The sequence below is a fragment of the Phoca vitulina genome, unplaced genomic scaffold (genome assembly GCF_004348235.1).
Source record: "Phoca vitulina isolate PV1807 unplaced genomic scaffold, GSC_HSeal_1.0 scaffold45, whole genome shotgun sequence".
Taxonomy (NCBI): Eukaryota; Metazoa; Chordata; class Mammalia; order Carnivora; family Phocidae; genus Phoca; species Phoca vitulina.
Window position 1 is genome coordinate 10,043,559 of NW_022589748.1, and position 23,301 is coordinate 10,066,859.

The window sequence follows — 23,301 nt, forward strand, 5'->3', positions numbered from 1 at the left end:
CACCAGACCAGAAAATCAGAAGCCTCCTTACGCGGATGCTCATACAGAAACTAAGTTTATTATTTTTTCTTCTTAAAAAAAAAAGAAAAAAAAAAAACTCATGGTAGAGAGAAGCCCCTCCCCCTTCCCCTAAGGGTGGGGGGCTGTGAAAGATAGCTGGGGAATCAAGTACAAGGGGGTGGGGACAGAGACTATCTTGCCACCCTTAACACTGCCCAGCCATGTGGGGTGGAAGGGAAGGGGTATGTGAAGAGCCCCATTTCCATGACAACCAGTTGCCTACCCCCTACTTTGGTGGAAAGAAGGGAGAAGGCCCCTATGTCTCCCTGGAGGCTTTCCCCCTCAAGACTTCAAGTAGTGGTTAACAGAGTCAGGCCTGGTTGTGGAGGAAGAGGGGCCATGGCAGAAAGCCTAGGTGGAGGAGCAGCCCACTCACGTCTTGGCCTTGCGGCCTCTGTGACTAATAGTAGGGCCAGCCAGGTGGGGAGGGGCACTGCTGCGCAGGATGCGCTGGTCCCCTTGGTTGGTGGCCCCACCAAGTCGGCGGGGGCCAGGCCGGCGACGTGGGGTCCCATCCCCGTCCTCCTCCTCACCTGAGGCTTCAGCCTCAGACTCCTCTACTGAACCCTCAGGTCCCAGGGGACTTGGGGGCTGTAGGCGGCCCCGCTTTGCCAGCCCAGGACCGCCAACTGGGGCCCCTGCCCGTTTGCGAGGCACCTTCTCAGTCTCTAGTGGGGGGACCAGAGACCCTGGACGCAGCCGGGTCGAGCGCAGTTTTGGAGCTAACGAGACCACGGGAGGTGTCAATTCTAACCCGCCTGGCCCGCTATCTGCTAAATCCAGGTCATCCTGAATTACAGCCACCACCATGGACCCTTCACTCTTTCGTCCCCGCATTCCCTCCGCTTCCAGCCGCAAGCGGGCCAGGCGGGTGAGGGGGCGGCTTCCGTCCTCATCAGAGGAACTACCCTCGCTCTCCCCCTGGCCCTGGGGTTGCCGCCGCCTCCCCAATCCACAACTCTCAAGGACAGAAGAGCTGTCACGGTCCAAGACAGGGAGCTGGCTGGGCCGAGGTGATGGTGGATTCTTGGGAGGTCGGCCCCGCTTCCGCTTGGGTGGGGATGTTGACATGGTGAGATTGGTGACAGTGTTGGCGACAGTAGCAGTGGGACAGGCTAGGAGTGGTGGGAGTGGTGGCAGGGGAGGTGGTAGCGGGAGTGGCTGTGTCCGGCTCTCTAAGTTGCCATCCCCTGGAGAGGAAATGGTCCCAGGAATGGGCAAATCTCGTGCCTTAGGGGGCCGCCCACGCCTTCTTTTCTCCACAGGTGAGAGGATGATGGGCTCGGGTCTGTGAATTGGCTGGGGTCCAAGAGGCTGGGGCCCAGGACTAAGCTGGGGTCCCAGGACAGGCTCCGGAACAATAAGGGTCTCAGCCCCAGGGACTGGGTCAGCCCCATTGGTTTTTCCCTTAGGGGTGGATGAAGGTACCTCATCCACCCCTCGCCCAGCATCTGCTGGAGACCTGTTCTTCTTGGGGGGCCTCCCCCTCCGACGTTTCACAGCTGGAGGGGTGATGGCAAGCAGTGCCCCTTCTCCATTCTCTGGGCTGCCCCCACCAGTCACCCCCAGCTCAATGCGACGGCGAGCTATGAAGGGCTGCTGAGTTGGGGTGGGCAGTGTGGATGGGGGAGCAGCTTCACAGGGCCCACTGGTGGGAGGTGAGGATTCTGGCCCCGACATGCTGCGGGCAGATGGGCTTCCCGGGCTGGCACCAGTCTCAGAGACTCCAGGCATTAGGGTGCTGGCAGTTCCCCGCTGCTGTCGCCGTCGCCTCACCAATTCCTTCTCCTCAACCACAGTCACCAGCCGTCCTGGCAGCTTGCGGAGCACTTTGGGGCCTGGAGGCTGCCCTGGCCGACCAGCCCCCTGACCCCTAATTTCTACATCAGCACTGGTGCGACGCCGAGGGGGCCGGGCAGGTGAAGGACTCTCAGGCGAGGAGGTGGCGGAGGATGAGGTTGATGGGGCTGCGACCTCTGCTGAAACAAGTTCCTGTGTCTTCTCTGGGCTGGAGGTTGGGGTCTGGGCCTCCACCAGCTCTTCTGAGCTCTTGTCAGCTTCCAATGGCTCCGGAAGTAGCTCATCAGATGCTGAAGGTGGGAGATCCAGCCCATTGCTCTCACTCAGACACGAGGGCACCTCCTCACCATCAGGCAGCAATGTGAGGATGGTCCCCTCAGCAGGCTCTGGCACTTCCTGCTCTTGACCGTTGGGGATGCTGTCAGCCTCCAGGGTTGGGCTAGGTGCAGAAGAGGCGAGAGAAAGGTTCTTCTCTGATATAGGCAGGATCTCAACAGCAAGTGGCAACAGATCCTTAGGGGGCACAAGAGTAAGCGGGGAAGTCTCGGAACTGGCCATATCAGCCAGCTCCGGGGACTCGGTAGATGCCAATGCTTGTGCACACAGCTCTGTCTCAGGCCCCAAGCCAAAGGGGAGGTTGGTGACTGGGGGGGAGATGGGCACAGAAGGTAGACCAAGCAGGAGAGGGGAGGAAGGAGTTGAGAGAGAGGTTTGGGTGGGAGGTGGGGTATGAGCTGGTGGAGGGGTACAGGCAGGAGGAGGGGTACAGGCAGAAGAACAAGAGGGAGGAATCTGTGAAGGAGGGAGTGGGGGAGAAGGCAAGATATGAACAGGAAGCATGGTTACTGGATTTGGGGCTGAAATGGGGATCGGGGCAGGGATTGGAACAGGGATTGGGGCAGGAATTACAGCAGGAGCTGAAGCTGGAGTGGGTCGAGGCCTAGGTGCTGGCCGGGGAACTCTCTCCCTGGCAGGGCTGCAGCGTGGGGGTGTGGAAGTGCTACGGGTATGATGGGTGGATGTGACAGGAGTGTGGTTTGCCCCTTGAGTCTCAGCCCGGGCTCCACGAAGACGCTCACTGACGCGAGTCCCTGGCCTTTCAGGGGCCTTGGCCTTCTTACTGCGCCGGTGACTGCCTCCACCAGTCCCACAGGAAACCTCATCCCCAGCCCCTGGCCCCTCCTCCTCCTCTTGGGGTAGGCGGAACACCTCCTCCTTGGCTTGGTCCAGGTCCTTGCGGGCAGCTTCCACTTGTTCCTACCAACAAGAGAGCCCAAACAGTGGGTGGTCAGAGGGAAGCAAGCAGGGTGGGAAGTGGGTAGAAAGCAGCCACTTTTCACTTCCGTCCCCACTCCCTAGAAATACTCACTTCTGCCTGCTTGAGCTCCTCTCGGCTCACCTCCTCCAGTGAAGCTTCCAAGAATTTCATGGCATAGCGCTCAATGGGGGTCAGCTGTGGGAAGGAGCAGTGGTGATGAACGTAGGGACTTGGTAACCAGGGCCCATCACCCTTATTTTCACCAGAGAAGATAGGAGGAGGACCACAAGGTCCAGAGGAAGAAATTGTGAAGGGTGAAGTTGAGAACTACTGGGTACAACACTGACCTGTTCTACAAGGGCAGCGATTTCCTGCTCAGCTCGGGACATCTCTTCATCCTCAGCCCCAGGCCGGCTGGCCTCCTCTCCCTCACCAGCAGGAAACCCATCATTCTCATTGAATTCTGCAAGTTCAGCCACCTGTTCGGCCTTGGCCTGGGTGGCCGCACGGATATCCTCTTCATCCTCTGCCCGACACAGTGCCTGCAAAGATGTGAGGAAGAATAACCAGGAGAATTAAAGAACTCTACATCCTGTGGTTTGATTCTGACAAAAATTTGAGGCCCCTTTTATATCGAACCAGGTATATAACTGAACTCAACTCTCTTCTGAGCCCTCAAAGTTATCAAAACAATGCAGTATTCCACATAGGATGAACCATATTTCACTCGGAAGCCCACCAGTGTGAAAGTAACTACTTTTTTTGTTTTTTTTAAAGATTTTTATTTATTCATTTGACAGAGAGAGACACAGCGAGAGAGGGAACACAAGCAAGGGGAGGGGAAGAGGGAGAAGCAAGCCTCCCACAGAGCAGGGAGCCTGATGCGGGGCTCGATCCCAGGACCCTGGGATCATGACCTGAGTCGAAGGCAGACGCTTAATGACTGAGCCACCCAGGCACCCCGAAAGTAACTGTTTTAGAAACCTCTAGTTCTGCTTCCTTTTCCATTCAAGTCAGTCTTAGATCTCCTCAAAAGAGCAGTCCCAGAAAGCCTTAAACACAAAAAATCCCTAATTCTTTTTTTGCACTGAGATACCTCTTGACAACAGACTAACCACCTCTGATTTTCCCCTGTGATTAATATCCAGAAAGCTCACACCAAAGTCACCAAGGGATGCAACCTAGAGTGTGCTCAACAATGAGGGGACGGCACCTGGTAGGGAAAAACACCTCCACAGTACTGTACCCTGTAGTTCCTGACATCTACTTATTTTTCCCCCCAAGATTTTATTTATGTATTTGTCTAACATCTACTTCTGAAAAAATACAAATGCCCAGCCTTTGCCCCCCAAAGTCACAATTTAGTAGATTCTCAGATCAGATCCCAGTAATCAGTCCTTTAAAAAAAAGCTCTCCAGGGGCACCTGGCTGGCTCAGTAAGTAGAGCATGCGACTCTTAATCTCAAGGTTGTGAGTTTGTCAAGCCCCACATTGGGTGTGGAGCCTACTTAAAAAAATAAAAAGCCAAAAGGTTCCCCAACTGATTCTAAGCACCCATCAGTGTTTGGAAAACAAGAGATTATACCACATAAAAAGCACTTCTTACATCCACTATTCCATTTCATCCTGTTACTTCCTTCCCATTAGCAGTTCAGAAAAGTGAAAAGATTGATTCCAGGCTCAGAAGATTAAGCAGACTTGCTCAACAAACACAATTAGTAAGAAGTGCTGTTAGAATTCAAACCTGTAACTGAGAATTCCAAATCCTGTCTTTCTTCTATGAAATCTTATGAACGAATAAGCAATCTACTCACAACTATTAAAGGCCAACAGTCATCTGAGAAGCAGCAGAAACATTCTTTCCCCCTGGAAAACCCACACCGTAACTATTAGCTCTACTCTATAGAGATTGCCTGCTCTTTTTTCACCTGCTCCAGGATATGGGTCTGCTTGCTGGCCACAGTCTCTTCTTCCTCTTCAGGGGCAGAGGGTACAGATGAGCCAGATGGCTCTTCCAGGGGCATATCAAACAGCTCTCGGATGGTCTGCTTTGGAGAGAACAGGAAGAAGTGTCAGAGCCCATGGAATGCTGGGCCCCAGTCTACTATGAGATAATAGCTCTTAGAAATAATCAGAAATTGCCACTAGTTGAATAGGCAGATCTGTGGAGACCAAAGCATCTTCTTTATTTTTTTAAAAGATTTATTTATCTTAGAAAGAAAGAGAGAGCACACACATTTGAGGGGAGGGGCACAGGAAGAGAATCTTTCAAGCAGACTCCTTGCTGAGCGTGGAGCCCAATGTGGGGCTCAATCCCACAAAATCACAGCCTGAGCCGAAACCAAGAATGGACGCTTCACTGACTGAGTCACCCAGGCGCCCCAGCATCCAGTTTAATAAGCAGGAGCAACTCCTGTGGGCATAGCAGTTCTCTCCCGCATAGACTGGGAGATCTTAGTACCTGTTTAAAATAGGCTGTGGTGAAGTTGCCTCCCTCAATGGCCATGTCTCCCAACATTCTCTTCTGATTTGCCTTTTTTAGGATGTTCTCCTCCACTGTCCGTTCACTGATAAGTCTAGGGAGTGATGAAGGCCATGTGTAAACAGCCAAATACATTAATAAAATCCTATCAGTAAAGAGGATGCAAGGTGAGGGGACACTAGGCAATACCTGTAGATGTGGACATCTCGGGTCTGGCCAATTCGGTGACAGCGATCCTGGGCCTGAGCATCCATGGTGGGATTCCAGTCGCTGTCATAAAAAACAACAGTGTCTGCTCCTGTCAGGTTCACACCCACACCCCCACTCCGAGTTGAAAGGATGAAGCAGAATATGCGTTTGTCTGCATTGAATCGTTCCATCAAAGCCTAGAGAGAAAGAAAAAAGACAGTATCAGGAGATGTATCCTCTGAAACAGACCGAAGGCTTAGTGGTGCCCCTTCTGGAACCCTAAGGTCTGCAAAATGGGAGATAATAGCTGAGGTGGGCCTTGAAGGGCTGCAGATGCCTGGGGTTACCTGTCTCTGTTCAACTCTAGTAGACCCATCCAGACGCAAGTAGAGGTGGCCATGGTAGGTGAGAAACTGTTCCAATACATCCAGCATCCGGGTCATCTGGGTGAATATGAGCACCCGGTGGCCCTCCGCCTTGAGCTGTCGCAACAGCACTGCCAATGTCTGCAACTTTCCTGAAGAAAAATGAAGGGTACAGGGAGCTTGTTATATGCTAGAATAGGAAGAACGCTTAGCACTGAAAGACTGTGGTTGAAAAATAATAAAACCTTTAGATGAGGGTTTCAATTAGCCTAGGAGATCAAAAATATTTAACTTTAGGGGCACCTGGGTGGCTCAGTGTCTGACTCTTGGTTTCGGCTCAGGTCATGATCTCAGGGTCATGAGATTGAGCCCTGTGTTGGGCTCTGTGCTCAGCGCAGAGTCTGCTTCAGATTCTCTCTCCCTCCCCATCCCACCCCCATAAATGTGCTCTTTTTCTAAAATAAATTATTTTTAAAGAAATATTTAACTTTATTTTATTCCCTTATGGGATCCTCCTCCTCAGTCTGCTCCTGTCTTGGATCTATCTTCTGTGTCTAACCAGGGGTAGGATAACATATAGACACCTTGGAAAAAAGTGAACCCTCAATGGTGTATGAGCAGGAAGAAAATCCTTAAGAACTACACTGAGTTATGCCACCTAAAACACAAAACAGATTCACAGGACAGACATCAACAACATCCATTGGATGTCATGACTTACATACAAGGATTGAAGACCCCTGAGATCAGAACCACGGAGAGAGGATCTTATGAAGTTATCTAGTTCAACCTCCCATCAAACACAGAAATACCTTCTACAATGTTTCTGGTAAATCAGTTTCAACGCTTTTAACAAAGACTTTCATCTACTCTAAATGGTTTGAAATGTTACACAATTGTTTTTTTATGAAAATATTTTTTGAGTGTATGTATTAATAAAAATTTTGCTGTCTTATATTCTAAGGCCATTTAAAAAATCTCCAAATATGTTACTACAGAAATATCTCTGCTGGGTTGTGGCAGAAACAATTCACTACTGCCCAAAAGATATTCTTGATTAATAGAACCTGATTTACATTGTAGACACGCTGGCAGAGATCCCTTGATTCCAGGGATGATAAGCCCCAACCCAACCCCAAAAGATAAATCATGATTGGTCTAAAAAAGCCGTAGTTCCTCTTTGCCATTTCCCTTTGTCAGTGATTATTCTAGGGATGGGCATATGGCCCAAATTAAGGCAGTGAGCTGTGAAGCACAGTCAATAGGGAGAACTTTCTCCCCATTCCCCAAAAAGAGAAACTTGCTGAGAATATTTTATCTCAAGCCCTGCTTCCTGCTCAGAGCATTGCAGTGCTCCCTGGAGTTGTGTGGCAGCCATGATAAGACCATCAAGAAATAAACATGAGAATAAAAAGATAAAAGCTAAGGATGCAGAAAGACCAGAAGGTCCTGGGTCCATGAAAACATCAGTAAGCTGAACCAGTCATATACCACTATTCTCAGAATTTCTCATTAAGGAAACAATAAATGCTTGCGGGTGAAGCCACTATTGGTCAATTTTCCATTACTCCACAGCCAAATGCATTCTAACCAACAAGATTCTAACCAAAGACAGGAAAATCCTTGTGTTTTCCCAAAACAAAACTTACTATTTACTGTGCAGTCTTTTACCACCTTGCACCTTTCCCCACAAATCTGAAAATCCTCTGCTGCGCTATCTTATTTGCCACTGTATCCCAAATGATCAGCAAAATACAACAAATAGAAAATAATTACTGAATGAATGAGTTAGCACACATTTTCAACTGTCATCAAAGTCAAATTCATGAATGCCAAGAATCCATAAGGCCTACACTTCTCCATCTTGCCTATAAGCATAGCCTGAAAAACTGTCTAATGTTTAACGAAATTCACAAAAATCTATGTATAGCATCCCTTTGATATAGTGCTACTAACAGAGGAGAAAAAAAAGTCAAGGGATCCTCACTGATCAATGAACTTACCACAATCATACTGGATGAGCCTCAAGTCAGGGAACTGGGTGCGCATATTACACACAATACGGTGCAAAGGACGAGCCCGGGGCCAGAGCTCACAGGCCAACTGCTCCTGGAAGGCTGCCTGACGTGGGGCCAGCCAAGGAGGTGGGTGGCAGGCATGCAGGGAAGGGGGAGGTGCCTCCACAGGAGGCATGACAAAGATGAACCTGTGAAGGAAGAAGGCAAGCAGTATAAAAGATGGAATTCTGAAAGGCCCCAAAAGTGCACCTTCACCAGCCCTAACCACTACATCCACTCAGAGGCCCCAAGACCCGCTTCTGCCAACCTCTCAATGATTTCTGACAGCTGGTCTAGTCGTTGCTGGGGAAACAGTACAGCCTGGCGGGCAGCCTCGGTATAAGTCCAAAAGGTGGGGTGGCTGGGGCCAGGAGAACGAGGGCCGATGGGGCTGGCAACAGGTTGGGGCAGGGTACAGAAATCCAGGACTTCAGTCCCATACACAGGTGCCAGGGCCCCATGAGCCTCACTAAGTTGGAAAATCCGTTCCAGGCGTTCAGACCGCTGCCGCTTCCGCTTTTCCTCCAGAGAGTCCTGGGGATGAAAGAAAAACAAAAACAAAAACAAAAACACAGAAAAAGTAATCAGTGTCCTCATAGAAAACCTGACCATTCATCCCAGAATTAAACATAACCTATAGAAACCACAGGATTCAAAACTACATTACACTTTTAGTGGTTTTCAAGTTGTCAATAATGAGAATTGCTCCTTTCAAATGTTATATGAAATAACTTCTCGGCAAAAAAAACTGATCTTCCTTTGCATGCTACCAAAACAGAATGCCTGAATATTCAAATTTAAGATCTGTGTATCTAATAAGTTCATAAAATAAATGATTTCTGGGAAGTTTCTTAACACTTATTCCACAACATTCAAGTTAATTTGCCTTCTTGAAGTGGATCCAAAACAATTATTAAAAACCCTCCTCCAATCACTGAGCAGGACAGAGTGGCTAATCAAATCCATGGCAGGTTTCTGCCAACGGCCAAACTGGAATGGGGTAGGATGGGAAAAGCTAATCACACATCTAGACTTCATCACCCTAAGAGAGAAAAGGGGCAGATAGGAAATCTGTAGGACTTTGACCCAGTCTTTTCCCATCACTAGCACTTCAGGTTTCACAGGCTATAAAACTACCTCTTTTTTTGCAGCACTTACCAGATTGGTACTTTTACATCTGTATGAGTCTTTGACTAATGTCTTCTATCCACGAAACTAACCATAACACGAACCGGATCTGATCTTGCTCACTATAACCACCCACTACGTAGCTCAGTTATCTGGCACCAAGTAGGCTCTCAATAAATAGCTGCTATTAGAATGAACAAATGAAGGAAATGGGACCCTAGGAGATGGTCCTGAAAAAAAGCAATGTCCCAAATCTACCTTCTTGACCGCTCCCTTAAACTTGACCTCTTAAGCTCCTGGTGATCAAGGTAAAAAAGGAAAGCATCCTAGCAGAACAGGCCAGCTCTCAAAAGTAGTAGCAAAGGAGAAAATATTTGCAAATCATGTATCTGAAAAAGTATTTGTATCCACAATATATAAAGAACTCTTTCAAATCAGGAAAATAACCCAAATAAAAAGGGTAGGGGCGCCTGGCTGGCTCAGTTGGTAGAGCATGGTCTTGATCTTGATCTCAGGGTTGTGAATTCAAGCCCCAGGGTGGGCACAGAATTTACTTAAAATCAAAAAAATTCTGAAAATAAATTTAAAAAAATAAATTAGAAACACAAAGGATCTGAATATCTAACATTTCTTCAAAGAAGATACACAAACGGCCAACCACTGAAAAGATGGTCAACATCACTGGCCATTAGGAAAACACCAATCAAAACCACAAGATACCACTTCACACCCACTAGGATAGCTATAATCAAAAAGACAAGTAATAGCAAGTGTTGGCAAAGATGTGGAGAACCTAGAACCCTGATGTGCTGCTGGTGGGAATATAAAACGGTATAGCCACTTTGGAAAACAGTCTGATAGTTCTTCAAACAGTTAAACATAGCTACTTTCTGACTCAGTAATTCTGCTCCTAGGCATACATCCAATGTAACTGGAAACATATGAAGACACAAAATCTTACAAGTGAATGTTCATAGCACCATTATTCACAACAGCCAAAAAGGAGAAATATTCCAAACGTGTCCATCTACTGATGAACAGATACATAAAATGTATATCCACACAATGGAATGTTAATCAACAATAAAAAAAATTCCAACATATGCTACAATGTGGATGAACCTCAAAAACATGAAAAAAATGAAAATGAAATGAAGAGAGCCAGTCACAAAAGACCAAATACCGTATTAACTCCATGGGCAAATCTAAAGAGACAAAGATTAGTGCTTGCCTAAAGTTAGAAGAGATGGAAGGGTTGGAATATGATGGCTAAGGGTGTGTGGGGTTTCTTTTCAGGACCATGAAAATGTTTTAAAGTCACTTACAGTGATGGTTGCAACCTATGTGAATATACTAAAAGCCACTAAATTATACATTTTACATGGGTAAGCTGTATGGTATGTGATCTTTATGTCAAACTGTTTCAAGAAAAAAAGTGTTAAGAAGCTTCTACATACTTGCAAAGCAACCAAAATTTAGCACAGACCATGGAGTTGCCACTCTTGGGCTAGGATCTAGCTCTCTTCTCTCTACTTTCAACAAGCCAGACCAACCTGGTAGCATTAGAAAAAGACCAAAGGTGGAGTTAATGGCACTGCTGGAGTGGGGGCCTGGGACTGAGGCAAAAAATAAGCAGCAGCTCTGAGTAAGAAGCAGCTCCCTTTATTTTAAAGGGAGAAAAAAACAGAGGTCCTGGAACAAGTCACTCAATCTTTCTTCCTATTACCTCCCGGATTATTTAATTTGAGCTGTGAGTTTAACTTAACCAAACATATATGCAGCCTTACATGTAAAAGAAAAAAAATGGCTACCACAAAGTTCATGGAAGGACAAGAAACAGTTCTTTTTATTGCCCACTTGATCACCGTGGAGGTAAAAAAAAAAAAAAAAAAAAAAAAAAAGCCTACAAGAAATAACCATTAGTCAGCGGCTTGTGATCTTTAAAGGAACTGTATTCTATGTTGTCACCCCCCCTCAGAAGTTCAAATACTTGACAACTGTGATGGTTTTAGCAACTGAGAAAAGTCTTCCTATCTCTGAGGAATACCTCTTGTGTGGAAGAGGAGAAAGCAATGGAGTCAACACATTTGAGTTCTCACAAGTTGTGTCACCTTTATAACATCATTTAGCGGACTAGTTTCTTCATCTGTAAAATGAGGCAATTAGATGCCAACACTGACTCAAGAATAATCAAATACCAAAAAGACCAACAGTAACAAGGCAGCCTTGAACATATCAGTAATTCTTCATAGTTTAAAAGCACGTTAGATCCTCAATTACTCCTCTGAGAAAGGCAAAATATAGATTATTATTCCCATTATACAGATAAGAGGACAGGGCCAGGGAAGAGAAGGGACTTGTCCAACTGCACACTCAAGTATCAGGTCCACAAAACTAGGCTTTGTAATTTACCAAGATAAAAGTAACATCGTTCTGTTCCATCCACTCTACCAACACTCCAAAGAAACCCAACTTCCTGTTCCCTCTCTCTGAGGGAGGAAAACTTACCAGATAGAAAGGGGAACGAGGTGGTGGTGGGGGCTGGCGTCGAGGCCGGGGACCACTGAACGAGGTAGCAGTGGATGGAGGACTGGGGGGACCGGGGCGCAATGTCAGCGTCTCAGGCTCATCCTTGGAAACAGGCAGCCGGGATACCATGGTGACGGGCAAGGGAGCAGCGCCAGATGCCGAAACCATAAGGGAGGATGTCTGGGAAGCGGAAGCCTGTGTTGAGACCGGGGCCAGTGCCAGAGTCTGGGCTGCAGCTGGACCCAAGGTGGACACCGGAACTGGGGCAGGGCTCAAGGTCAACGTTTGCACTGAAGCTGGGGTCAGGAGTGAAGCAGATGACGATACTGGAGCCAAAGTCAGCGTGTGAGCTGGGGCTGGGCCCATCGGAGAAGCTGGAGTCAAAGGGGGTGCTGGAGCCAGAGACAGCGTCTGCGATGGACCCAGGGGTGGTCCTGGCGCCAAAGACAATGTCTGGGCTGGAGCTGGTACTAGGGATGACGCTGGAGTCAATGACAATGTCTGAGCTGGAAAAGGCCCCTGAGGGTTCCCCGTTCCCAAAGAGAGGGTCTGAGATGGAGATGAACCACCAAGAGTGGATGCTAAAGCTGGGGCTAAGGCCAGTGTCTGCGTAGAAGCCGGGCTTGGGAGAGGTGATGGAACCGGGGCTGGTACCATGGTCTGAGTTGATGATGGAGCCAACAGAGGAGTTGGGGCTGGCACCAGTGAAGAAGCTGAAGCTAAAGAGGTTCCTGGAGTAGATGAAGAAGCCAGAACTGGAACTGGAGTCTGCGATGGAGCCAGGAGGGGAGCAGGACCTGGTGATGGAGCCAGGACTGGAAGAGGAGCCAGAGAAGGAGCTGGAGAAGGAGCCAGGATTGCTGTCTGTGGAGCCACCATGGGAGCCAAAGAAGTGGCTAGAGCCTGAGATGCAGAAGGTGCTGGAGCCAGAAGGGAAGCCTGAGCTGGAGCTGGATTTGGTGCTGCCGGAAAAGGACTGGCCAGAGCAGAAGCTGGTACCAGGACAGGTGAACATGTTGGGGCCACAGCTGAGTTCAAGCCTGGAACATGTGAAGAGGCTGGAGCCAACAACAGAGGGTGACCAGGTGCCTGAGATGAAGACAGGGGTGGAGTTGTGGCCAAACCTAGAGTCAAAGCTGACGGTGACGGGGAAGCCCCAGCTGGTGCCAAAGAGGGAGGTCCAGGAGCCGCTGAGACAACAGGTGCCAGTGTTGGAGTCACATTGGTCAACAGAGCTGGGCCAGAAGCCGAAACAGGCAAGGGGGTTGAGATGGGGATGGTGAGTGGAGCTGAGGCTGGGGCAGGAGGCGTGGTGGAGACAGAGATGGGAAGTGAAGATGACACTGGAACGGAGACTGTAGAGGACACAGGACTAGCAAGGGGGGAGGAATTGGGAACTGGCATTGGAGAAGAGGCTGGCCCAGGGAGTGAGGACTGCACAGGGAGAGGAGAAGAGATGGTCAAGGGAGCAGCTCCGGGTGCTGAAGCTGTGGAGACAGAGGATGAGTTAGCCCCAGAATTCTTTTCTTGCTCTATTACCCTGTCCCACCCTTCCCCTTACCCCCACGCTTCATCCCTTTCCCAGAAAACCTTCACTCCCACCCTGTGACGTCAAAGATTCAAGGACTCTGACAACTTAACATTTCCTTTCCCTCCAAGATTCTAAGAAGCATACTCTAAGATAAGGCAAGACCTCAGCACCCTAGTTCTGGGGTCCACTACAAACCGAGTCAGTATGCTGATAAACTAGAAATCTATTGTGACTAAGAAATCCTCCGGACCACCCTATGTCCATTCCTGGCAAAAACATCTGCTCTTAGCCACCTGGACTCACCACTGACTTCGGGCGAAGGACTGTGGACCAGCTTGAGAAGGGGCCTCACCAGAGTGGACGTGGGGATGGGGGACCGGGCAGTACCCAGAGTAGGTGTGGGCAGCCGGCCAGGGGTTAATGTGGGGCGTGGAGTCAACACAGCTGGAAGCCCAGAACTCGGAGGCCGGGGTGCTGGGGCCAACGGAGGAACAGGAGTCAGTCCATCCCGAGGGGCCTGTCTCACTACAATCTTCACCACGCCTGTATTATTCACCATGGTTGGTGGCACTGCAAGAGGAAGCTACATTGAGGGAAAGGTAGAAAAGAGACAAGAGACCCAAAGGATGGAAATAGTCCAGGGGCAGGAGAGGGTAGCAGACAGATATTGAAGATACTGGCAAGGGAAAACAACACTGAGGGAAGGCCGGACAGACAGTAGCCCAGGGCATGCCTAAAGGGACCAAGGCCAGCAAGGGCTAAGTAAGTAGGAAGGCCAGGAGCCTCACCCTGGTTAGCAGCAAGCGGAAGGCTGAGGCCAGTGGGGGCAAGGGTGGTGCTGGGGGTCGAAGAAGGCAGCACAGAGACAGGGGTGGGGCCAGGGGTCGGGGCCACGGCCTGGATGAGAGCCACATGGGCAGGCTGGCTGATGAGGTGGTGCTGCCCCCCTGCTGACACCAGGTGCACCACATTCCCTGGGTTAAGGGAAGAGAGAGAGAAAGAGAAGCAGCTATCAGCCGGAGGAGGACAGAGGCAAGGGCAAGAGGAAAAGGAAAGAACAGAGAGGGAATAACTTCTCTAGAATGACCTTATCCCTATCTTTTCCAAAAGACCCCCTCCAAAGATTCCCTTTGGCCCCACCCACCAAAAGCTAGGGAAAGAAACATAAAGACTGTGTCTGAAAAGAACAACAAAAACAGAGACAAGGAAGAGGAAAAAAAAGGCAGGACAGGGGGTGGGTTTTACCTACTTTGCAGCGGGCGGGGCTGCCCCACAGCAAGCTGGCGCACCTGCGCACCAGTCAAAGTCAGCTTGTTGCCCTGGATCTGGAAGGTGAGAGGTTTGCTTCCCCCTGCGCTGGCCACTGGACGTTGTGCCAGTGAGGCCAACTGCCCGATGCTGACCACTTCGCCTGCTAGGAACAAAGAAGGGGCTGAATGTACACAGGGAGGACTCTAAGGCCTCTTCGCCCCACGAAGCACAGGTCTCCAGTTCCTCCAACCCTCCCCCCCTCAATTTACCACATTCTAACAAACTCAGCCTCTGAGCCTTTGATGTGCTCCTTCCAATCCCACTTGTTTGCCTAGCAATCTCCTTTATATCTTCGAATGGCCTGCCACCGTACTGAGCTAATCACCACCCCCAACTCCATGCTGCCCTTTGCCCCAAATAACTTCCTACTACTAGGTTTACCACTACTTACTCATCTCTGGGTCATCTCCCCCACTAGCCCGAGAACTCCCTGACAGCTCTTACTTGATTATGAATTTCCACCATATGCCAAAATACTTCACGTACATTAACTACCAGAATTTTATGCTTTCACATTCCCGAGCTTTTCTCCAACCCTATAGCATATAAACCTTCCTCCCATCTCAAAGCCTTCGTTCACAGACACCTGAGAACTTACAGGGCAGGCGAGCCTGCATATCAGGAGACAAGATGAGGCGCTGTGGTGCAGGAGTAGAAGCTGGCACTGCCGTGGTGGGAGCAGTGGCCGTGGTGGTAGAGGTGGTGGTGGCAGCAGAAGGGAAAGTATAGCCTGGTGGCACTGTCAGGGGCTTCAACAGGCTGGAGGAGCCTGGAGGCGGGGCAGGGCTCAGGCGAACAGGAGCAGGTGGGGCCGGTTTCAGGGACAGGGTTGGCGTAGGAGGCCGTGAAGTCCCACTAAGGACCCCCAGGGGGGATGGCAACACTGTAGACACAAAGCAAACATCTGTCAGATATACCCTGACTAGAGCCTTAGCCTGCTCCCAGAAATCTCCATACACCCTCCCAACCCATCAAACACCACACCTCTGTCTCCAACTTAGCTCCCTCAACACTCTAATTTCATTACTTCTTCCCCAATCTGAACAATCTGCCTGAGGTAACCCCCAAGCAAGCTGGCCCCCTTGTAACTCACCCTGGGGCAGAGGCCCACTGTTTGGCTGCAGTGGGGGCAACAGAACAGGGCCAGGAGGCCGGGACGCCGGAACAAGCGGGGGCCCAACAGGCGAGGCCGACACCATCAGTGGTGCTGGCAGCACTGGGGGGGTTGGGCCAGGGGTGGGCTGGGTGGAGAGCTCAGGGCCTGGAGGGGGTCGGACCGGGACAGGGCCCATGGGGGTCCGTGGGCTGTTCACCACCACTACTGTACGACCTTCCTGCTTGGGCACTGGTTGCAGCATCCTATAAGAACAAAAACAAAAGGGTGGGTAGGGAGGAAAGGAGAATAAGGAATAGGAAAAGAAAGGAATAAGGAAAATGAAGCAGAAACATAAGACAAAGATTAACAAAAACCAAGGGAGTAAAGGAAAAGGACAGACACAAAGGAGAAAGAGGAAAAGAAATCTAAGATAACCGAAAAGCACCAAGCAGAAAAAGGGGAAAACAAATCAGTGACAAACACAAGGGGCCCTCCCAGGACCCTCTTCTCTCCCCCAATTCCACCAGTACTTTGCATCCATCCCATATAAACATTCTAGCCTAGCCTCCAACTCTCTCCTTTCCACCCCAATTTCTGCTCCCAGCCAGCTGTAGCCACCTTTTCTAGGAACCCATCCCTTTACCCCTCAGCCCTGGTACCTGTTGACCTTCATCTTGACTGGTTTGGGCCGGGGTGGGGGGTCAGGAGCAGTAGCCACCTCTAGCAGTACCCGGCGGGACAGGCGGTGCCGGGGTAGAAATGTGTCAGCCTCATATCTAGACACACGACCCTCCAGGCCAATAAGATCAAACCGACCCATGTCTATCCGCTGGTACAAGAAGGAACACAAAAGCATGGTGTCAAAGGGACCAATATGGCAATGATTTCTTGGATATGACACCAATAGCACAGGAAACAAAACAAAAAAACTGATCATTGGACTGCATCAAAAGATACTACCAACAAAGTGAAAACACAAGTCACAGAATAGCACAAAATATTTGCAAATCATGTATCTGATAAGAGATTAATATCCAGAACATATAAAGAACTCCTACAACTCAACAACAAAACTACCCAATTAAAAAATCAGGCAAATATACCAAATAGATATTTCTCCAAAGGAAATATACAATAAGCCCATGAAAAGATGCTCTACATCACTAATCATTAGGGAAATGCAAATCACAATCACAAGGTACCGCCATCTCACACCTGTTAAGACGGCTATTATAATAAAACAGAAAATACCAGGTGCTAGCAATGATGTGGAGAAATCAGAACCCTGTGCACTGCTTGTGGCAATGTGAAATGGAGCAGCCACTATGGAAAATACTACGGCGGTTCCTCAAAAATTAAAAATAAAACTACCATATGATCCAGCAATTCTGTGTCCAGGTATGTACCCAAAAGAATTGAAAGCAGGGACTCAAACTGGTATTTGTACATCCATGTTCACTGTAGCATTATTTATAATAGCCAGAAGGTGAAAATAACCCAAAGTGTCCATTGATGGATAAACAAATGAACAAAATGCAGTATATACACATGTATAAGTGTAAATATATATGGATATATAGACACAGATATAAAGCAGCAACACTCAAACAAGGAAGGAAATTCTGGCACATGCTACAAAATGAACCTGGAAAACAATCTGCTGAGTGAAATAAGCCAGTCACAAAAGGACAAATACCATATGATCCTATTTATAATGAGTACCCAGAATACTCAAACTTAGACAAAGTAGAGTGGTGGCTGCCAAGGGCTGGGGGAAAGGGGAGAATGAGGAGTTATCATTTAGTGTGCATGGTGTTTCAATTTGGAAAGATGAAAAAAGTTTTGAAGATGGATGGTGGCGGTGGTCACACAACAATGTGAATGTACCCATGCCACTAAAACATATCCTTAAAAATGATTAAAATGGTAAAATTTGTGTATTTTACCACAACAAAACCAAAAGTTTTGGGGGGAAAAGTGGTCAAAAAGAGAGAAGGAACAGGAAAACAAAATAATATTTAAGTATCACTAACATGCCAGGCACTTTCAAAAATATTAACACAATTTTCACAAACATACCGCAGATAATATGGCCTTTATAATCCCTACTTTCAAGGGCAAGCAAACTTAGGATTAGAGATCAATTAATAATTACCTTGCCCTAAGGCACACAGCTAGAAAACGATGAAACTAGGGGAACAGTGCTCAGTTTACAAGGAGGGAAGGATGCAAAAGGTCGGACTCCTGCCTAAAGAAAAGGATGCAGGGTTGGGGGTAGGGCCAATAACCTTGGGAACAACTTACCTGGAGGGGGTGGACATCAGTGGCCCTTAGCACCAGAGAGGCGGTGCTGAAGCAAATTCCTGGGGTGATGAAGGGGGAGGTAACAGGTCGAGGGTCAAACAGGTTTGGATGATTGCAGACTTTTCGCAGCTGCATCAAGATGTTGATGACACTCATGAAATGGCCTGTAGCTAGTGTCTCCTTAGTTCTGGGAGAGAGGAAAAATAAATGGGGCATCCTGACAATCACATCTGTTCCAATATAGGGCCCCAAGACCCACCCTCGATCCTCCCTTACGTGGTCTGTGCCATGAAGTCATCATAGAGACAGCGCTGACGCTTGGAGAGCCGGCAGCGGATAACATGCTCATATTTTTTAGGCATCTGCTTCTCAACATCCACCTTAACTCGGCGCAGCAAAAAAGGCCGCAAAACCTAAAAGTAAATAAGCAGGATGCTGACAGGAGAACGAGGGCACTGAGCCCCAGCCTAGCCCTTCTAGCTGGGTCTTGGCCTGATGTCCAGCAGAACCCTGGCTCAGCCCTTCAGTAAACACTCATGAAGCCATGAAGCATGCCAGGAATCAATCACACAAAGAGGAATCAAATGTAAGCCCTCCTCTCAGGACTTTACTGTCTGTTGAAAGAGACATATAAAGATGATAATACCACTGCTTAAGAAACGCTTAAAAAAAAAAAAAAAAGACACTGAGGGCAGAGTAACTATGCAGAAAAGAGGACTCAAATTACATTCCAAGGAGGAACTGTAAATTTATAATATTATGAAAGTAAATCCAGGAGAGAAGCTGAGAACAAAAACTGTGGCAGTGACAGCAGCATAGAAAACAAAAGGCAAGTCTGAAATCCGAAGAGGTAAAATCTGATAGGACATGGTCTTTATGACATGGAAGAAATGGAAAATAGAAATATAATGAAAGAAAGAGACATAGCTAAAGACAACTCTGGTTTCTAGTTTGATGTACCAAGGTAACGGTGTGATTGAACAAAATGGAGCAGAAATAGTAGGCTTTAAGACTTGAGATATTTGGCTTAAATAGAGTGTATTCAAGAGAAACTCTGAATTAAAAATATCAAGTCAGAAATTTAAAATACAGCTTGACTGGTTAAGAGTAAAAATATAAATCAGAGTGTCTTTAAAGTCTTAAGACATATAAACTGAGACAAAAGAGTTGTCTCATCAGTACGCTGAGACATGTTACTTAGAAACTGGACAAAGCAGTTGAGTGTCTGACTTTTGATTTCAGCTCAGGTCATGATCTCAGAGTCGTGGGATCGAGCCCCGCATTACTCTGCATTCACTGTGGAGTCTGCTTGTCCCTCTCCCTCTACTCCCCCCCCTTCTCTAAAATAAATAAAATCTTAAAAAAAAAAAAAAAAAAAGCCGGACAAAGGAAGAGGAGCCAGAGAAAACAAAAGAAAAAAAGAGAGAGAGAGAGAGAACCCAATGAAAGTTGAGGAAAGCCTGGTAAGAAGAAATCTAAGCAAGGACTGGTCAGCAGTATCATTCTACTCAGAGAATAAAGACAGAAATGTCACTATTAGAAAAAAACAAGTAAAATGATGACTAAGATGAAGTCACTCAATTTCGCAATGGGTCAGTCACTACAACACTGCCACCTGACAACTGAGTGAATTCAGCCCAACACTGCCACCCCTCTCCCTAAAGCTTTTTTAGGTACTGCCCTTAGTTTGCCACTACCAATCCCCCTGCCAAACTGTTATAGGCCCTACCTTGTGGAGACGTTTGACTAGACCTTCATTGTACTCTTGGCTGCCCTCAATCATGCCAGTTAGGGGGTTAGAGAACCATTCTTTAAACTCGCGATGAGACTGGAAGACATGGGGCATCAAAAAGTGCATCAAGGACCACAGCTCCATGAGGCTGTTCTGCAATGGCGTTCCTGTGAGGAGCAGGCGTCTCTGGCTGCAAAGAAACAGAGGGAATTAGAAGGAGGATGATCAGCAAGGTCCCAACCTTCTGAGTATCCCACTCTTTAGGTCAAGTCAACCCTCCTCCAGATCCCCATTTCCATGTCCACCTGTTGAAGTTGAGCAGTGACTGCCAGCGCTGTGACTTGAAGTTCTTGATGTTCTGTGCCTCATCCAGAATGAGATAGCGCCAGTTCTTGCGACGGAAGGCCTGGTGGTCCTGCAGCACCAGCTTGTAAGACGTGATACACACATGGAAGGCATTGGGCTTCGTCCAGCCCTAAAGCAGCAGAAGAAAGCAGCAGACGATGGGGTGAAAAGAAAAGAAAGGATAAAAAAAAGACATGCTAAGGTCCTCGAAGGACATAAATCAGGTATGGAGAAAAGAGAAAGTCCCAGGAGCAGAAGGCAGCAACAGAGAGGGGAGGAAAAGGAACTCCTCTGAGGAAAGGGCCTAAGAGTAAAAGAGGCATCAGTGGGGGGCGGGCGGAGGAGTGATCGATCACATGGAGCGCGAACCTGCCGCTTGAGCTTCCTCTCTTTCTGGGCTCCATAGTAAGTGAGGATTTTAAAGCTGGGGCACCACCGTTTCAGCTCCATCTCCCAGTTCAGCATCACACTGGTGGGGACAATGATCAAATGGGGACCCCAGTTACCTGTTTAGAAAAAGACAGAAAAATGTACAGCATGGTGACTATAGTAATACGGGATTACATATTTGAAAATCATTAAAAGAGATGTTACAAATTCTCATCACAAGGGAAAAAAAGTTTTTGTAACTGGGTGGTAGTGGACGTTAATTAGACTTGCTGTGCTAATCATTTCACAATGCGTACTAGTATCACAACATTATGCTGGATACCCAAAACTCACATAACGTTAGGCGTCAATTATACCTCAACTTAAAAAAACAAAATAGAAAGATTTTAAGCAGAATTAAAAAGAGAGATGGTTAGGAAATACAAACTTTGGGGCTCTGTTCTAGTTCCTCAGGTATAACCCTGACCACTCTACCCCAATGGCCCCCCCTAAGAATCCTAGCACCTACGTTGGCATCTCCATAGTTCCTGACCAGAGTCAATGAAGCCACCAAGATAGCACAAACAGTGAGTGTTTCACCATCCCGAAGCTAGTCACCATTAAACAGGCTTTGCAGGGAGCTGGCCAAGGAGACCCAAGAGGGACGGCCCTGCCTCGTTACCTTTTTCACAGGCCAAGTGGGCAAGAAGGGAGATGGTCTGGATTGTCTTGCCTAGCCCCATCTCGTCAGCAAGAATACCATTAAGCTTCTTCTCATACATAGTAACCAGCCAGTCCAGCCCAATGTGTTGGTACTCCCGGAGCTGACCCCGCAGGAGCAGGGGGATGGGAGTCTTCACCTGGTAGGGAGGAAGAGAGGTATCACAGTAGAAATGAGGCACTAGTCACTGAGAAACAAATAAGTCAAGACATGAGAAAGCAGAAGCTGGTGTCTGGGGTTACCTGCGTGGTGGCCAAGGTATAACCCTTGGGCTGAAGACTTTCAGCTGCCGCAGCGATGTCACTAATTTCCTTCTTAGGGCCTAGAGTAGTGGCAGGTCCTGGGGTGGGAGGTCCACTGCCCCCATCTGCCTCACTCTGCTCTTCATCCCGGGCAAGCAAGTACTCCACCCCAAAGTCATCGTCTTCCTCCTCCTCCTCCTCCTCCTCCTCTGCTTGGCTCTGTGATCGAGACTCCTCAGACTCATCAGACTCAGATTCCTCTGATTCTGAACTGCCGCTTGTTTCTTCCTCCTCTGAACGCTCATCTTCCTCTTCCTCGCTCTGCTCCTCAGCAGATTCTAAAGCACAAGACCAAGGCTTAGCGCTCACCATACCTACTCCCCCAGTGTCTCCCCTCCGGTGTGCCCAGGACCACACATTCACCTGACTGACTGCTACTATCCTCTTGAGGAGCCTCTTCGGCTTCCAGGGCCCCCTCTGGTTCACAGTCAGAGCTGTTAGCCTCAACCTCATCTTCGTCTTCCTCTTCACTACTCCCAGAGCCTGGGGCAGAGGCATCAGAAGCATAGGCTCCCGCGTACTGCTGCAACAGCTCCTCCATAGATAGCTCACCTGGAGAAGAAACAGCAGATAAGCTTCCGGGTGCTTCAAGGGAAAGAGGGTAAAGGAGAAGGAGAGGTCTGAGTGGTGCCAGTTCATTTTATCCAGGTTTCTACAGACACTACTGGGCTTATGTCTGAAGGGAGACAGAAGAGTTTGCTTTCAGCACCAGGCACTACAGCCAAGCCCACAGCCTGGGCTAGAACTGTGGATGATGCTGCCTTCCACTGGGAAGGGTAATATCAAACTAAACCTCTCTTTAAAGTACAAGTCAAACATGGCCAACATCCTCTTACATTAGCTCCACTAAGCTGTTGTATCACTTTGTTCAAACTTCCATCGTAACCAGTCATCACATTCTATTTATAATTATTTGTTTACATCTGTCTTTGTCATTAGACCTGGAGTTCCTCCAAGGGGGGATAAAAAGTGTCTTATTCATCTCTTTATCCCTGGCATTCTGCACAGAAGAGACACCAAGCGGATGCTCAGTAAACGTCTGGTGAATGTCACCTTCTCGAGCCAACTCGCTCAGCTCCATGGCATGATCCACCTCCCCTTCCAACTGCTCCTCAGCTGCTATAGTATCCTCTTCATCCTCCGCTAGGAAAGAGAACGAAGCAAAATCAATGGGAACAGAATCATAGGACCCAGTCCAAGTTGAGGAGAGAAGAAAGCATGAAATGTTAGGTCCAGATAATTTAAAAGGAAAGGGGCAATAGGATAAAGAGAACAAGCCTGACCTTCATCCTCATTGGCAGTAAACTCTTCATCATCCTCATCTGGATGCCAAGGCTGTTTGTTGCGCTGTGTGACAGAGGGTGGGGGCTTCACCTGTATGGCAAAGGATGAAAAGGGAGAAGACCTAAGGTTAGAGCAGCAAGAGAAAGGTACAATGTTGAATACGATGTCACAAAACAGTCTCTCTGTCCCACTGAGTGACAGCTGCCACTGGCACAGTCCCAGGGCAAGGACGCAACCAAGGGTTTTCTTTCAGCACCAGCTACCAAATCCTGGCCCCACTGCCTGGAGGAGGATCTGTGAAAGTGCTAGATAAGAAACACAGGCCCCCAGCACCATCCCCACACACTCAGACATATGAGAAAGAGACAGCCTAGTCCAGGAAACACTTCAAGATTATCATCCCAGCTCCAAACCGACAAACCAAGAGGGAGTATTAGG

At 48.2% G+C, this 23,301-nt stretch overlaps 1 protein-coding gene and 1 non-coding gene across 6 annotated transcripts in view; both read right to left on the reverse strand.

The window, feature by feature from the left end:
- Positions 1-81: 81 nt before the first annotated feature.
- SRCAP (Snf2 related CREBBP activator protein) overlaps positions 82-23,301 on the reverse strand; it is a 32,528-nt gene continuing 9,308 nt past the window's right edge. For 2 of the 5 annotated variants that reach the window (XM_032430697.1, XM_032430698.1), the window contains exons 9-34: positions 22,863-22,953; positions 22,633-22,722; positions 21,943-22,131; positions 21,520-21,857; positions 21,239-21,416; positions 20,557-20,693; positions 20,148-20,317; positions 19,840-20,032; positions 18,387-18,523; positions 18,111-18,297; positions 16,466-16,635; positions 15,804-16,069; positions 15,309-15,593; positions 14,649-14,813; positions 14,188-14,373; positions 13,703-13,969; positions 11,848-13,355; positions 8,480-8,745; positions 8,158-8,360; positions 6,137-6,306; positions 5,790-5,986; positions 5,580-5,694; positions 5,047-5,166; positions 3,466-3,660; positions 3,230-3,313; positions 433-3,117 (exon numbers count right to left, since the gene is read on the reverse strand). In XM_032430697.1, the coding sequence (XP_032286588.1) occupies positions 433-3,117; positions 3,230-3,313; positions 3,466-3,660; positions 5,047-5,166; positions 5,580-5,694; positions 5,790-5,986; positions 6,137-6,306; positions 8,158-8,360; positions 8,480-8,745; positions 11,848-13,355; positions 13,703-13,969; positions 14,188-14,373; positions 14,649-14,813; positions 15,309-15,593; positions 15,804-16,069; positions 16,466-16,635; positions 18,111-18,297; positions 18,387-18,523; positions 19,840-20,032; positions 20,148-20,317; positions 20,557-20,693; positions 21,239-21,416; positions 21,520-21,857; positions 21,943-22,131; positions 22,633-22,722; positions 22,863-22,953 (8,592 nt within the window). Of the gene's footprint in view, positions 3,118-3,229; positions 3,314-3,465; positions 3,661-5,046; positions 5,167-5,579; positions 5,695-5,789; positions 5,987-6,136; positions 6,307-8,157; positions 8,361-8,479; positions 8,746-11,847; positions 13,356-13,702; positions 13,970-14,187; positions 14,374-14,648; positions 14,814-15,308; positions 15,594-15,803; positions 16,070-16,465; positions 16,636-18,110; positions 18,298-18,386; positions 18,524-19,839; positions 20,033-20,147; positions 20,318-20,556; positions 20,694-21,238; positions 21,417-21,519; positions 21,858-21,942; positions 22,132-22,632; positions 22,723-22,862; positions 22,954-23,301 lie in introns of all 5 variants that reach the window. The other 3 variants (XM_032430699.1, XM_032430696.1, XM_032430700.1) reach the window with 3 other exon arrangements.
- LOC116648896 lies at positions 23,044-23,172 on the reverse strand. The gene has a single exon (XR_004302587.1). It is a non-coding gene; the product is annotated as a small nucleolar RNA SNORA30/SNORA37 family (small nucleolar RNA).